We start from the raw sequence: 15,836 nt of genomic DNA, 5'->3' as shown, positions 1-15,836 counted from the left end.
ACCCAGCAAAGTGGAAATGGGACAGGCCAGCTCCAGAAGTGGATGGAGATTAGCAGGGACTCAAGCACCTCTGCTTCTGTCCCTCTGAGGAGTGGGGCGGAGAGCTACACAACATGAGTCACCCTGACCTATTTGCATATTGTGAGCCTCATGTCCCAGGAGGTGGCACCAACAGGGAGGTGGCCACAGTTATGGGCAATGCAGACACAATCACATTTGGACACCTCTCCTTGGCCTTTACCACATCACCCCCAGAAAAAGGGAAGGGCAAGAGAATGATATTTGTGGAACCCCTAACATCTGTCAGGCATCAGCCTAACATGTGACCCACATTACTCCATCTTCACTCAGACTGGGAGATGCTCAGGGGAAGGAAGAGTGACAATTGATCCCATAGTCCCTGGCACATCGCTGGCCCTCTACGTGTTTATGCAGAGCAGTCAGCAAGGACGTCATCCAGTCCTGAGAACAACCCCTTAAGGAGGTATTATCACCTCCATATAGGAAATGGGAAAGGAGGGCAGGGAAGGAGAAGCAAGTGTTTTGAGGACATGGGGCCAGGGAGGGGTTGCTCCAGGTAGACTGGCCCCAGGCAGGCGGCACGGCTACCCTGGCTCTTACCAATCTCCGTGTTCCCCACCACCAGCTTGGCCTCGGGGTGCTGGGCTTTGAGGTCCAGCAGCTCCTTCAGGGTGGAGGCCTGGATCCAGGTCACTCGCTCGCCTTTAAAACACAGCTGCTTCTGAGGAACATCTTTCAGCCTCTGGAAAATATAGTTTCTTACCGCACTGTCCCCTTCCCACTGCCATTCCCTGATATATTTAAGTCTGCAGTGGGATCAACTCTTCTACCGATTTGTTTGATACTGAATTAAGAATGATGATATAGGTCCAGGGAGAAGGAAGGGGAATGTCCTGTATTGAGGCAGGGAGTGTGTTGCAGCTCTTACATAGGTTATCTCACTTTGTCTTTAGGGGACCAGGAGATTATGGGAGCTTCACCTGCCACAACAGAACCGTCCTGACCAAAAGCCCGGGTTCTGTGCAGTGTCCCTCACTGTCTCCCGGAGGTGTAGTGGACGGGGTGTGGGAGGAGGCAGAGGTGTGACAAAGGGGTATCAGGGTATACAACAGAGGGCCGGTTCTAGTGTGTGAGGGGTGCTGTGGGGCTGGGAGAAAAAAAAAAAAACAGATCAAACTGATAGTTTTTGCAAGATGCACAATCCAGAGAAAGATATGCCGGTGGCCAGTTGCAAAGCCCTTCTTTCCGGCCCATTGGACTCACTAGGTGTCTTCGTGTGCGCAACACCCCCTGGCATCTGCCCTTGAGAACCCGCAGAGGGGCTCAATTCTTTCCCTGCCACAAATGTTGGAGCAAAGAAGCAGAATCGCCACAGTGAGAGGGTGAGTGTGAGAGTGTTCCTAAAACAGAGCTGCAAGCCATGGATTGAACCCTTTGAGTACAGCTTTCTTCGTTTGTTGTTTCTTCGTTTCTCTGCTTGCAGAGAAGAGAATGGGTTGCTTGGGGGTTTATGCATTCAATTTAGCCAAGAGGTCGGCAGATGTTTCTGGAGCACCTGTTACTCTACGAGATGTGCCGGACGCTCTCTGTGCTCAGGGCACCATGTGTGGGAGAACTGTGAGTCTCTTTGGGAGTGTGTGACAGAAGGACCTTTCCTCTGGGTGTCAGAGGAAGGAAGGAAGAACAGACCAGGACACAAAGGTCCCCGTTGGTATGAAATAAAGTGGGTCTCCAGAGGCTCATGGCACAGAGACTTTGTTGGGCCTCTCTCTGGGCACCACCTACCAGCAGCTCTGGAGGGAAGATGGGCTCCTGGGTGGGGTCCAGTGGCATGAACTCTTCTGGGTTGAACAAAGATGGCGAGAGAATGACACGCTGGAAAAGGGAACATGAGGGTGATATCCTATCTCCTCCTTTAAAATGTCCTGTGGGACCTACCCAGCCCCTTGTCCAAGCAAGCTTGTTTGCAGCCCTCAGCCACTTGGTGGAGGGCCCAGAAGTTCCTGGAAAGGCAGGAACAGAGAGTTCTTGCCAGAAGACCCAGGGCTAATGTGCATATTCACCGCCCCCCCTCCCCCAATTCCGGGCATAACTATTCCCTCTTCCAGCCACGCTGTTCAGAGTTTGAAGAGAATCCATCGCCTCCTTTGATCTGAGACCAGCCCCCAGGCTTCCAGGGAGAGGAGGACCCACTTACTGAGCAGTCTTTCTTCTGGTTCAGGCAGCAGTTGGGGTTGTCCCTGCTCCCTCCACAGCACCCACCATCCTAGAGAGATGACAAATATTCACACAAAAAATACTTGAAAAGAGTTTTCACAGAAGCTAAAAAGAACCTGGATCACTAATGTCCAATGGCATCTGGCTCTGCTACTATCTCGGCATCAAAAGGAACAGCAGATGGCTGCTCCCCATCCCACCCACCTCTGCGGGGACGGAAGTCCTCCCTCTGCTTTAACCACTTTCCCTTTCTTGGTTCATGGAAACTAAGCAACTCATGAATAAACAGATAGGATCTCTCCTGGAAGTAGCAGGAAAATTTAATTTGACAAAATTTCTCTCTAGGGGCATCTAGGTGACTTAGTTGGTTAAGCCATGGACTCTTGGTTTCAGCTCAGGTCAGGATCTAAGGTTCTGGACTGTGTGCACTGGATGTGGAGCCTGATTAGGATTCTCTCTCTCTCTACCCCTCCCAACCCCATTCATCCTGGCTCACTCTCTCTCTCTCTCTCTAAAAAAAAAGAAAATCTCTCTATAAAGCTAAGTCCTATTTTATCAAAACATATCTTTATGCCCATTTTCCCCCTTTAAGGCTCCCTCCTTAGGAAACTTCTGTGAGAGAAATCCCCATTGGTGCTTTTTGGCCCTCTGCTCCTGCATCATCAAGTTCTGTGCGGCCTGGCTGGGCGCCTTTGAGGCTCTGGTCTGTGTGCGGCTCCTTCCAAGCAGGTCCAAACCAGTGCTAGCCTCAGAGATGTGTCCAGGCAGCGTGCCAGATAACCTCACCATTAGGCATTAGGCCCTTCTTGCCAAAAAGCTAAAAGCTCCTCCCTCCTCACTGTGACCCTGTCTGTGCTAAAGGTACAGGTCCAATGACCCATCACCCCTGGGGAATGAACTTGCTCAGGACCCCTCAGGGTGCCCGGGGGCACAGTATGGAGTAGAGTTCAGATCGCCGCCTCCCAGAACCGAGGCATTGAAGGTGGGAATGGGATGTGTTCACCTAAGTGATCTGTCCAAAGAAGGCAGGAGTCCCAGCTTAGCAGCTGGAAGACATTCCAGAATCGTGGAGTGATGCTGAGAGTCAAAGGTGGGAGGAACTCCCAGGCACGGCTCCAAGCACAAGTCCAAGCAGCCTGTTCCTACAAAAGCAGGTCTGGGGCAGCCCCTCCGCACATGAATCACAGGAGTCACATTTCCCAAAGGATGAGTCACACCTCGACTAGGGTGCCTAGGAAAGCCTTCGAAGGGCCTGGAGGCTGAATGTGCGGCCTTTGAGAACCTGAAAGCACCGTCAGCCGTGTCACCAGGAGAGAAGCCTCCCCGCCTCAGCCCCCTGCACGCGCTGTCCTGTGTGCAGACCCCAGGCCCTCCCGCGCTCACAGTCTTGCCACTGGCTCTCAGAGCTCTCCCTTTTGGACCTTCCCACCACTTCTCCTCTGTGTTTAGACAAAAAGGGAGAAAGAAATAAAGTTCTTCTAGTGTCTCTTATCTTTCTTCCTGGAGATGGGTGATGCAATGCGGGAGGAATCACCAGACCCCACCTGAAATGAGGGAACCTGTGTACAGCAAGCCATCAGCCTCACTCACCCAGTCCTTGTGGGGAGGGACATATTTCACAGATGTACATTTTCCAGATAAAGTGTCAGCACAGTCTTCCTTAGCTCTTTTTTCTTGAGAATTCATTGGCATGGCCATGACATAAATTACTGTGATGTACAATAATGTGGTACTGCCCTCAGTGTCTAGTGAGGTTGAATAAGGCTGGTGTTTTCCAAGGACAGATTTCTCCTTTCCTCAGCGGGCTGGACTATAGGCTTGTGATAATTTTTTTAAAATATTTTATTTTTTAATTTGACAAAAAGAGCGTGCACACAAGCAGGAGAAGCAGGAGAGAGACAGAGAGAGAGAGAGAGAGAGAGAGGGAGGGAGAGGCAGGCTCCCCACGGAGCCTCCCCATGGAGACCAATGCGAGGCTCGATCCCAGGACCCTGAGATCATGACTTGAGCAGAAGGCAGATGCTAAACTGACTGAGCCACCCAGGTGAACCGGCTTGTGCTAATTTTTACAGTACCTCCATGTCTTTTTTGCTGCTAGATGGACATCATCATTTCTTGCTGTGAACAGTGTGCCTCCTTCTAGCAAACCGTCCTCACTTTCCTAATGTGTGTTCTGGGCATGCGAATGAACTAAGCAGGTTCGTTAGAATTGTGTGCAAAGTCAGAGTTCAGAGGCTCTAAAAAAGGACTTGGTGGGGAGGGGTCTCCAGTGAGTGATGTGCATGAGCTTCTAAGCACACCCTGTGTGCCAGTCATTTTGGAAGCTCTGCTCTGCTCACACTGCCTGGCAGCTGGATCAAGGGAATCAGGACCATTTCAATGATGATAAAACTTCAACCCTGGGAAGGAACACACCATGGACTACACTCGAAAGCCCTTCTCTTTCCAGAAAAAAGGAAGGCCGGTAAAATTGTATCTCTTTGAGAAGCCTCTTCAGAAATAAATACATGGACAAGATTAATCCTTGGTTCTTGGGGAAGCCTGAGCAATTTATGAAGATCAAATAGTGAGTAATGGAAAAAACATACCAGCATCATAATTTATAGTTGCCATGTATTTAGTACTTGAGACATGCCAGACATTGTTCTAAGGGCTTTTACAAGAAGTACTTTCCACAAATGCTGTAAGAATTATTATAGGTATTATTATAATTTTATGATATTATTATAATAACATGTTTTCTTATAATTATATATGTACTATTATAACATTATAATATTGTAGGTATTCTAATAATCCCCATTTTAGAAACAAGGAAATCTGCCCAAGGTCATGCATCAGCTAAGTGAAAAGATGGGATTTGAACCCAGGTCTGCAGACTCCAAGTCGGTGCTTTCAGTCATTTTCACTGAAATCCACGCTTCATTCCTCATCCTTTGTCATCAAACCACATTCAGCAGAGTGTGCTGCTTTCCCTCCCTGGAGACCCCACCCCCTTCTTCACCCTCTGTGCTCATTGGGATACAATACCCCTTTTCATAATATAGCGACCCTAAAGGTCAGTGAAAGGCACAGGGTCTGTGACTCCCCCACTCAACCCAGCATCAAACTGCAAAGAGACGGTTTGACTGGAGTCAGGAGCAGCTTGACCCAGCTGGGGAAATCAGGTAAAATCTGAGGAGATAAGCCAAGAAGGGAGAGGTCAGCACTCTGTCCTCCCTACCAGTTGGCAGGTGTGTGTCTGGGGTTCTGGAATCGGTGCCCGCACAGCCCGACTGTGGCTTCTCCCTCAGAGGTATACAAACACTGCCGGGATGCACAAACTGTCTGGACATCTAATTAGCAGTTTCATGAGGCCCACGGAGCGCCAACTGCAGACAGCAGCTGGGAGAGGACAGGAGGAGAGGCTCAGGTGCTGGGGGGCTAGGTTGTTCTTTAACACCAGGCTCAGCACCTGGGCCCAAGGAGCGCTGTCAGACCCAAATGCCCTGGAGGAAGTGAGCTTCTTCCTGGAGCCAGCCTTCTGGAAGGAGAGTCCTGGGGCTATTGACGAGAACCTTCTGAATGAGAATGGCAGAGTGCCGTGCCCGTGCCAGGTATCCACAGCAGGACGAGCTGCCAGCTGGCCACCCTGTCTTTTTCCTCTCTCTTCCAGAAGCCCTTGGCATCCCTCCCAACTGTGATTCCTGAGTGTTGCTGCTTTAGGAGCAAGTCCGCTGTTGTCCCCGGGCCCCCTCTTACCTTGGCGAAGGTCCGGAAGCCCTGGAGGATGGGTCTGTAGCCCGTGCAGCGGCACAGGTTTCCTGTGGGCCAAGGGGGGGAAAGCTGTATTGTGAGCGCAGGCCCCAGGGTGGGGGGGGGGGGATTGGGGGGGGGGGGTGTGACTTAGCTCCCGGCTCAGTGAGATGCTCAGTTTACTTAATCTGTTTCCTCTGCCTGGAACACCCTGTCCTCTTTCTTGTATTCCTGACCTCAAACCATCAATCACTTCTCCCAGAAAGCCTTCCTGGACGGCCCAGACTGAACCAGGTGCCTTTTCTGAGCACCCACATGGCCTAGTCATTGCCTTATCAGTAACCTTATCAAACTACATTATCAACTCTCTTCCCAGAGTGCAAACTCCTTGGGGGTAGAGACTGTCTTTCATCCCCTGGGGCATCTCTGTGTCCCCTGTACCTTGTATAGCACTTCACATGATAGGACTCGATACACTGATTGAATAAATGATGAATTGAAATGGTGAATGGATGGGGAGTCTTCTCTGTTCAATTCAGAGGAACGGACACCTTGTCCAGGCTCCCAGGCCCACTCACAGAAGGCAAAGTGGGAAGCCAGTTCCTGCCCAAGGTTCAGAATCATGATGTGGCCTTTGCAGAATCCTGCTCTAGTACAAGCTGAGAAGAAAGGGAGCCAAAAGACTACCCTCTGTGGATTTCCCAAATGATCTCCTCCTGTACCAGCCACCCAGTGCCACCCCATCCCAACACAGGAGGACACCCTCAGGAATAAAAACACTACTGCAGGAGACCCCAGAAGGTCTCCAAACCACGCAAATGTTCTTCAGACCCAGAGAGTGCTCAACTCCAGCAGACCTGAGCCAGCACGTTGGGGCCTGAGCCTTTCCTCCAAAGGGCAATTCCTCAACCTCCTAACCCATCCTTGGCTTCCACTCTGGCCCTCCCCTAACCTCCACAAAGCCCACTTGCTATTCCCCATCCTAGGCTGTGGCCTAAGGCCCCTACCTTGGAAGGCGTTCTCGATCTCCTCAATGGTGGGCTCAGGCTGGTTCCGGAGCAGCGTGTACATGCTCATGACGATGCCAGGGGTGCAGAACCCACACTGGGAGCCATGGCTTTTGGCAATTCTCTCCTAAAAGGGACAGACAACACAGAGGTACATGTTGGCAGAGCCTCTCTCAGGCTCCCTAGATGACCCAGCAGAAGCCGGTCCATGTCAACAGACCATATGGGGGAGCAGTCAGTGCACAAAATCAGTCCTAGTCCCAGCTGTGGCCTTGGTCAGGTCACCAAGCTTCTCCAGAGCCAGAGGTTCCTCACCTGTGTGATGACGACCACCCTAGCTAGCACTTATCTCTGGAGCTGTGGTGAGGATTTAATAAGATAATTTACATAAAACTCTTAACATTATTACACCCAGCACATAGTAGATGATCAACCAATGTTAGTTATTCATAGGATAGTCTCTTCAAAGATTAGTGACCATTAGAACCAGAAGGGCTTCTCACTCTCCATTCTCTGCACTGAAAACAGGAGGAAGTAGGCCCAGAGATTTGAGAGATTTAGCCAAGAACACACATGGTGAATGCAAGAGCCGTGTCATGTTCTTTTAATAAACTAGCCTGTAATCCAGCTCAACTAGCATTTACTAAGAACCAAATGAATGCATTTTTTTCCAAACTAGAACATTGCTACATACTTAAGGGAAGGAAAAGCATGGAGTCCATAAGAGTTTGGAAATGTGCCATATAGAATTTTCTATATGCATTGAATGTCACAGAATTTTCACTCGAACTCTGCAAGATTTTTAGTGTAAGGAGATTCTTCATGTCCATATTATTATTATTATGTCTCTTGGGAGTTTCTCCTGGTACGTAAGTAAAATTGCTAAAGTACTGTATTTCCAGTGCCTAGCATATACATTCATCCATTTATATATATTTACTGAGAACTTGTTATGTGCCAAGCATAGTAAGGGCACTGTAGATAGAGCGATGAAGAAGAGAGATGAGGCCCCCAGTCTTGTGAAGTTGTAGGGAAAATACTGACAAAAGAAACAGGTAAAGATCAATGCTATGTAGAGATTTAATACAGGCTGGCAGTGGCTGAGTGACCAGTGGCTACTTGCAGTGCTCAGAAACAGCGACTCTGAGGAAGTGACTTTTAGGTTGAATTTAATAACATGACTTAAATCAGGGAAGAGTGTATATGACCTCCTTACATTTGTTAAGAATCACTCTGGGGGCACCTGGGTGGCTCTGTGGGTGAAGCATCTGATTCTTGATTTCTACTCAGGTCATGATCTCAGGGTCATGGGATTGAGCCCTGCACTGGGCTCTGTGCTGGGCATTGAGCCTGCCTAAGATTCTCTCTCTCTCTCTCTCTCTCTCTCTCTCTCTCTCCATCTCCCTCTGCTCCTGTCCTGCTCTCTCTCTCTCTTTGTCCCTGATTTTCTCTCTCCCTCTCTCTCTGCCTCTGTCCTGTTCTTTCTCTGTCTCTCTAAAAAAGAAAAGAAAACAATTACTCTAGCTGTGGGTAGGGAATGAATAGGTTACAGGGGACAAGAGTAGAAACAGGGACCAGGACACAGTGGTCCTGGCCAGACAGCATGGTGGCTCAGACCAAACAGTAACAGAGGAAGGAGAATGAAAACTTTATAGGGTTTGGAAGTAAAGTGGATGCCACTTCTGGATGGATTGGGTGTAGGGCAGGATCCATCAAGAATCAAAGGTGACTCCTGGGTTTTTATCTTGAGCAATTGGGTGGATGCTTTTACCATTGACTCAGATGGAAGAAGACTGGGGAAGAAAGGGTAAAAATAGGGTCTGTGAAGTTTGAGATTATACATCTATACGGGGATGTCAAGTAGGCAATTGGAAATAGGAATATAACCTCTAAGGAGAGGTCAAAGCTGAGGATACAAAGAGGAGTGCCGTTGGCCCTAGATGGTACTGAACTTGCCTGGGTAGAGGGTGCAGATGGAGCGGGGAAGGAGCCAGGCCCCAGCCCACAGGCCACTGCAGCAATTAGGCAAGCCTAAAGCCAGCAGCCGGCACCAGCTTGGAGGTGGGAGGAACATGAGCAAAGCCTAGTGTCATAGGAACCACAAGAAAACAACAACAACAACAATGCACAAGGAGAAGTGGAATCTGGTTCCACAACTCACCTGGAGCCGAAATAAGTGCATGGGAAATGAGAATCTGTACCATTGGAAAGGGAGAGTTTTAGTGAATTATTCACATATGATCCCTGTGCTTAAACTGTTCTTTCATCTGCTTGTTTCAAAGAAAATTACAAGCCCGAATTAACCCTCTCACATCCCCGGCAGGTTGGGCAAGTTTAGCAATTTCCCCTTTTGCTGCCTAAAAGAAGCCCTAGGGGTGAAGCATCAAGCGCTCTGACGTCATGAGGCTCGCTGAAGCCGCCCCTCCACCCCCAGGAGTACAACCAGCTTGCTCAGCCCAAGGAGTCGCCGGCATCCACATAAGGTGCCCCAGGAAGGCATGATCTGAGCAGCAGGTCTCCTCGTGTGGCCAACGGGCCGGCCTCTGGCACCTTCTGTGACTGTAACGTCCTGAAGAAGGCGTCCTGCCTCAATTTCCCCATACGAAGAGCATTGGAAACCATGGCCCTTCCTTCCCACAGTACTCTGATCCTGTTTGCTGTCACGCTCCTAAGCATCCTGAGCATCCTGATCCTCTCCACAAAACCTCCCAGACTACTGTAAACTCCGTTCCTATACCGTCAGAAGAAAAGCTTTGGTCAGACCCTCCCACCCCTCTCTATTCTCTCGTTAAGCCCTCGGGGTTAATGAGGTTAGAGACCTAGCTGCCCTCACCTGTCTCACCTGCAGGTGGCGCCAGAGAAGAGCAATGAAATTACCATTGGAGGGAGCAGGGAGTAGGTGGGCTTTTTAATCCAGAGCACAGAGGATTTGGAATCTTGAATCTGCCACCGCGGAGGTTTCCAAGGCACACACGGGATGTGTGGGGTGGGGGTGCTGGGTGAGGCGGCCCCTGGCCCCCCCTCCTTCCAGGTCCAGCAGAGCCGGACTGCCCTGGCCACCAGAGCTGGAGGCCTCCTGGCTCCCCGCAGGATCGTCCCTTGTCTCACCCACCCCGGCCGCAGGAGGGAGCTTCAGGCTTGGGGCCTCGTCTTTCTGCCCCACAGTCCCCAGAGGAGAGGAGGAGGAGGTGAGGGACATGGCTGGGCCACACTGCGTCCTGCCCAGACAGTACACTCACTCTCACAGCCCAAAAAAGTAAATCTGCCGCCCTGGCATGAGCCTCCCTTGCCTCCAATTACCTACCTGCACAGGATGCAGCCTGGATTTGGTGCTTCCTATTCCTTCCACGGTAGTCACAGCAACATGATGCAAAGAGCAGATGGGGGCCAGGCAGGCATTGGCAGAAAAGTGGCTGGGGCCCTGGATTAAGGTCATTCCATTGTCCACTCAGGCCCTCGGAGACTTTGAGATGCTTTGTGTCATTACCCCCTCCATGTTACATTCTGGTCTCTTCCATGGGTGTCCTCCCCTCTCTACCCAGGACTCTGGGCTAGTCACAAAGGAAACTCCCCCACCTCCACCCCACTGAGGCACAAGCCCCTACAGAGTCTCTGAGCTGGAACACGAGGGCCAAGGTCACCACCAGCCACCTCATACTCAGCCCAATCCTGGAGGCTGAGTCAAGAGGAAATTTCTGGCAGGTTCCAGGCCCAGTTCTTGCTCATCTCTCTGCAGGGCCCTTCCTTAGCCTCTTCAGTTTCAGAACCTCCAGTCACTTTTGTTTCCCTGCTCTCACCTCCTTGCCTTCCATCCTCTGTGGGGGAAAGAGGAGGGAATATGAGACACCAGCCCCCTTGAAAAGAGCTTCCTGATGTCCATTTGTCCATTCGTCATTCATCCATTTATACAAGCAACATCAGTTCCTGAGGGCCAATCATATGCCAGGCACTCTGCTAAGGGCTGAGGAAATAAAGGTAAGATGTTCTTCAATAGCCCATGATCAACCCAGGAAAATGTGTGAAGCAAGGGCGAAAATGCGATTTAAACCGCTTATGGTGTTTCAGGAGGGCTGAGGACTGGTACTATGGGACCAGCACAGATGAGGAGTACCTCACCCATTCTTGAGAGGTCAAGGAAGGCTTCCCGGAGGAGGTGATATTTTGTGCAGTCCTAAAAGGCTATCACAAGTCAGCCAGGTAGAGAAGTCCTAGAAGAAAGGACATTCAAGACTTGGGCAACAGCTTATACGAGACCAGGAAATGAGTAAGCAGAGAGTGTCAGTAGTTCATAATTGTTCCTGCAAGGATGGAGTGCTGAGCCCATGGAGAGAGACAACTGGGAAGGAAAGATGAGCCATACCGTGAAGGGCCCCAAGCACTAAGCACAGAGATCGGACTCCACAGGCAGTGGAGATTGATTGAAGGATTTCATGAGATTGGAAATGAGTCTAGATCTTAGAAAGTTCACAGGTGCATGTACACACACACACACACACACACTCACAACCTGACCCCTGCATCACAACCTGACCCCTGCATCACAGTCCTTGCATGGACAATCAGCCAGTAGGCAAAGGATACACGATCTTGTTCTGGAAACGATCGTACTTGGAAAGCATCACGGTACAAGCCCCACAGCCCCCTTCTCCACAGCCCAGCTTGGTCCCACTCAGCCGCACTGGATGGTCGAGAGTTAAGGAATATGAACTCACAGAAGAGTCTTTGCTGGGCTGCTGGGAAGTATGTGAGCAGAGCTCTAAGTATAGAGACATCTATTTTTTTAAAAGATTTTATTTATTCACAAGAGACATAGGCAGAGGGAGAAGCAGACTCCCTGTGGGGAGCCTGATGTGGGACTCGATCCCAGGACCCCAGGACCATGCCCTGAGCTGAAAGCAGACGCTCAACCACTGAGCCACCCAGGCATCCCTATAGAGCCATCTATGGCCAGTCACAGGCTCAAGCCCCTCAACCTGGGGAGGCAGCAGACCCACATGGCCCCCTCATCCAGAAAGTCTGCACTGTACCCCTGAAGGCAAAGAATGGAACCATCTCCCCTGCACAGTTGCGGAAAGGCATCAGGGTCCCATCAGACAGCACCCAAGTATTCCCCAGGACTGGATCCCTATTGCTCTCCAATTCTGGAGATTTTTCTTAGCATTAAGGTCTTCTTGGCAGGGTCTTATAGGCTCCCCACCCTGTGGTCACACTGGGCAGGTGAATCAGGCATCTCAAAGGCTGAGCATGTGGGGCAGCCCTCACCTCAACCCGGCTGGGTGTGCAATGAAGCCACTTAGGCCAGACAGAGACATTGATCCGTTCTGGGACTACTGAGTCCTGATTTGTCACCTTGGACCTTTTGGATTGATGATGCCAGGAACCAAAATCAGCATTGGACCATGAGCTTCTGAACATCCACCCATAGGATATGTGAACAAAAATTAAAATGAAGATAATCTTGAAGGTCGGGGACAAGTATTGGAGCCATCGCTTACATATACTTGCAGAAACAGTCTGATAACTTTAAGTCTGTGAATGTGCCTATCAGTAATAGGCTTATTCTAGAGAACAGCACTGACGGTGGTCCCTTTCCATGAGATACATGGTCTCCCTTGCTGCCTTTCCCACAGGCTGCAGGCCTCTGAGCCATCTAGCTATCTACCAAAGTTGGAGGTCATTATCGCTGGTCACTTCCCTCATCTGAAAAATGAAATTAAAATTCATCACAAATTCTAGGTAGCCATTAATGGTTTGATTATTCAGTCATTTGAGAAATATTTATGTTTTACCTTTAATATGCTGGAATTAGCCTCTTTAAACAATGACATAGCATCTTATACTTGAAAAATACTTATATCCATGTGCCCATTTGATCTTCACAATAATTTCATGAGCAGGTGTGGCAGGAGCTCCTATTTCCCCTACAGATTAAAACAAAACAAAGCAAACTGAGGCCCAGGGGTTAACATGAGCCTTGCAAGGCAACAGTCACTCAGGTCACCTTGTGTTAGGGCCCAAGCACAGTCATCTGACTCCAGATGTGGGGGCTCCTCTTCACCATGTGGTTGTATCTTTTAAAATACATCTGGGAAGAGCTTTCCATATCCTAAGTTATTCTTCTCGCTCATCCAAATATCTGCAGTTAGCAGCAGTTCAGACAACCTGGAGGCACATGGAGACAAAGGAAAGTAGCCCAAAGTCTAGCAAAAGCTTCTAGCCTGAGGATCTTTTTGGAAGCCAGTGTAGAAGTCAAGACTGGGGCTTTGTTTTGCTTTCCCACAACTCTCAGAAATGAACTCTTGGCACAAACAACAAAAAGCCACTTAATCTTCATTTACATGAAAACTTTCAGTTTCAGATTTCATTTGAAACTTGACCTTTAAACTAGCAATTGCTACAATCACAAACATGTGAGGCTCTCAGGCCTTCAAAACTTCATTAGAAAACGAATGTTGGTGCCAACAATCTCTGAGAATGTGCCTCTTTTCTCAGACCCCTCAGGTAGAGGGGCTGGAAGTGGAGTCCTGTGTATTCTCCTGATCCTACTGAGTGATTCCACTTCTGCAACAGAGCCACCAGGTTCGTGTGTCATGAAACTCCAGACCTGCCCTCTCTAGATAGAAAACCCAAGACAAAATACACCAGAGCCAGATACCATCTGATAAGAGGTGAGTGAACCAAAGGTAAGGCTGTGGATTTCAGGCTTGTTTCTATGGGTACCGATACAATCGTCTGCTGTCCTAAAATATGTCACTTGAATGAGCCACTGGATATCCCTGTCTCTGGGAGTGAGAGGAGTTTGTTGACAGAGGTCAGGATGAGCATCATCCCAACAACCGACCCTGAAGAGTTTCCAGTGTGTGTGGAAGGTTAAGAGCATGGCTCTAGGCTTTAGTCTGGGCTTTGCCAGCATTTGCCGGGAATACATGAGCAAGAAGCAGGTCCCTCCTCATGTGTCAGCTTCACTTCCTCCTCTGTCAAAGGAATTGCTGTGGGGGTCAATAAGATTACCCATGAAAATCACCTTGAACTCCACCTACACATAGTAAATGCTCAGGCGTCCCCAGTCCCTTGTCTCCCAGTGCCTGCCATCTCCACAACGGATGATACCTCTGCACAGTTCCCCCAGCTCAGGCATCCTTTCCCCAACAGCGCTCCTTCCTCTAACATTCCTTCCATCTTCACAGAACTGGAAAGATTCCCCAGGAAGCCCACTGTGGATCATCATAGATCTGCTGAGGAAGGCCCACTCCTCCTGAGGGGAACAGCCACAGAGTTTAGCAGGGCTGATGAAGGCCTTTCACAGCCACTCATTTTACAGGTCCAGGATTAAACCTTGGCGTTACTAGAGTCCTACCCGGAAGAGATCTTAAGAAACATCAAAAATAATCATCTCATTCGATGGTTGATAATTTTATACCTGGAGAGCTCAAATGGCTTCCCAGGGTCACACAGCTGCTGAGTGCCAGAGCTACAACTACAACACAGGTGTCCAGAGCCCTACTGCAAGGCTCTGTCCTCCACACTTCACAGCATCCAACCAGTCACTAGCCAACGACAAAGGGTCTGGAGAATGAATCCCCCCTGACCCTTTCCAAACCCTCATCTAAAGTCAGGATACATTTTCTTCTCAGGTAGGCCAAAAGGGTTGTTTCTGGATCTGCATTTTTCTCCACCACCTATAAGAACAAAAACAAAAGAAAAATATATCATAAGTATGCTTAGCCATTGTCTCATCCCAAAATCTGTGAAGTTAATAGGGATGTGCTCAATAGATCATGAAAATGAAAATGTTATTCTTGATGATTCCATACGAACGAACATCATAACTACAAGCCAAACTGTGAGCACGCTGGTATTTCCCAATCCTAAAATTCTACATGAATGCTTAGCTCTGGATCCATCTCAGAGGGCTCTGGTGTTGCACCTGGCGTGTTGGCTGACCCAGGTTGAGCGCCCTTCAAATCAAACATGTCAGCTCACTTCCAGGTGCTGGATCACACCACAGATAGCTAAACATGGCAGTAGGCAGATCTCTGGCTGTGCCTCCTGCATGTACATTCTCAGTGATTAGAGGGCCAGTCTGTTAGCCTGGGCTTACAGCAGAGGATTATATGTGTTGGGCTATCAGAGCCAACAACATAACACATGCCTCCTCTATGTCAGGCATAGAGGAGAAATCTCAACCCACAAATGGTATATTCAAGAAGATGGAAAGGTTGTTTACAAAGTGAGGTGCCAGTTTCCGATGCAAATAGTCAAAGGAAATCCACGAAAAACTCTTTCGCTACTCAGACTCATCATACATTATCAAGGGTAATAGGGTTAGGGTGACTGGAATGGTTAAGGAGAGAGAATATATTACAAGAGTTTCTTAGGAGCAAACAGCACTATGAGTATTACGTCTTCCTACGGTTGAGGAGAGGTATGTGCCTCACACCTCAAACTTGGTGAGGGGGCTTCCATAGCCCTATAGGTGAAGCTAACATACATCCTCTGTAGGACAGGAGATATGGTGGTCTGGCTAAAGAAAGGCTTACCAGAGAAGCTGAAGAAGAAATGGTACTGTTGGGATTGGTGTGTACTCCCGAAGTCCACACTATGAAGTGTTGGCTCTAGACCTGGTGTAGGCAATGTGAGAGAGCAAACTGGCATGGAGGTGTTTAGATCTCCCCCAGACACGGACTATGGAAAGTTTGGGACCTCCAACAGGGTCTGTGTGGAGTGGACTTCCCAACACTAGAGGGTGAGGAAGAGCAGTCTGCTAGAGAAAAGCATTCCCCCTGTCATGAGACTTGCAATTGAATGTTCCCAGTGGTGGGAAGCCATCTTACACCGGCACTGATTAAATGAGGA

At 49.3% G+C, this 15,836-nt stretch overlaps 1 protein-coding gene and 1 long non-coding RNA gene across 5 annotated transcripts in view; both read right to left on the bottom strand.

The window, feature by feature from the left end:
• XDH (xanthine dehydrogenase) overlaps positions 1-15,836 on the bottom strand; it is a 60,384-nt gene that overhangs the window by 39,044 nt on the left and 5,504 nt on the right. For 2 of the 3 annotated variants that reach the window (XM_072770620.1, XM_072770621.1), the window contains exons 2-9: positions 14,602-14,659; positions 11,562-11,658; positions 10,285-10,393; positions 6,981-7,107; positions 5,980-6,041; positions 2,219-2,287; positions 1,807-1,896; positions 622-763 (exon numbers count right to left, since the gene is read on the bottom strand). In XM_072770620.1, the coding sequence (XP_072626721.1) occupies positions 622-763; positions 1,807-1,896; positions 2,219-2,287; positions 5,980-6,041; positions 6,981-7,107; positions 10,285-10,393; positions 11,562-11,658; positions 14,602-14,659 (754 nt within the window). The remainder of the gene's footprint in view (positions 1-621; positions 764-1,806; positions 1,897-2,218; positions 2,288-5,979; positions 6,042-6,980; positions 7,108-10,284; positions 10,394-11,561; positions 11,659-14,601; positions 14,660-15,836) is intronic. The other variant, XM_072770622.1, reaches the window with a different exon arrangement.
• Positions 11,756-13,803, bottom strand: LOC140601551 (uncharacterized). Of its 2 annotated transcripts, none has more exons than XR_012004557.1 (3): positions 12,982-13,803; positions 12,770-12,901; positions 11,756-12,680 (listed from the first exon to the last, which is right to left on the bottom strand). It is a non-coding gene; the product is annotated as an uncharacterized lncRNA (long non-coding RNA). The 2 variants fall into 2 exon arrangements; XR_012004556.1 differs by having other exon boundaries at positions 12,770-12,928; positions 12,982-13,440.

This window comes from Canis lupus, chromosome 12, assembly GCF_048164855.1.
Source record: "Canis lupus baileyi chromosome 12, mCanLup2.hap1, whole genome shotgun sequence".
NCBI classification, from domain to species: Eukaryota; Metazoa; Chordata; class Mammalia; order Carnivora; family Canidae; genus Canis; species Canis lupus.
The sequence above is the reverse complement of the archived record's forward strand: the minus strand, read 5'-3'. Positions and strand labels throughout refer to the sequence as shown.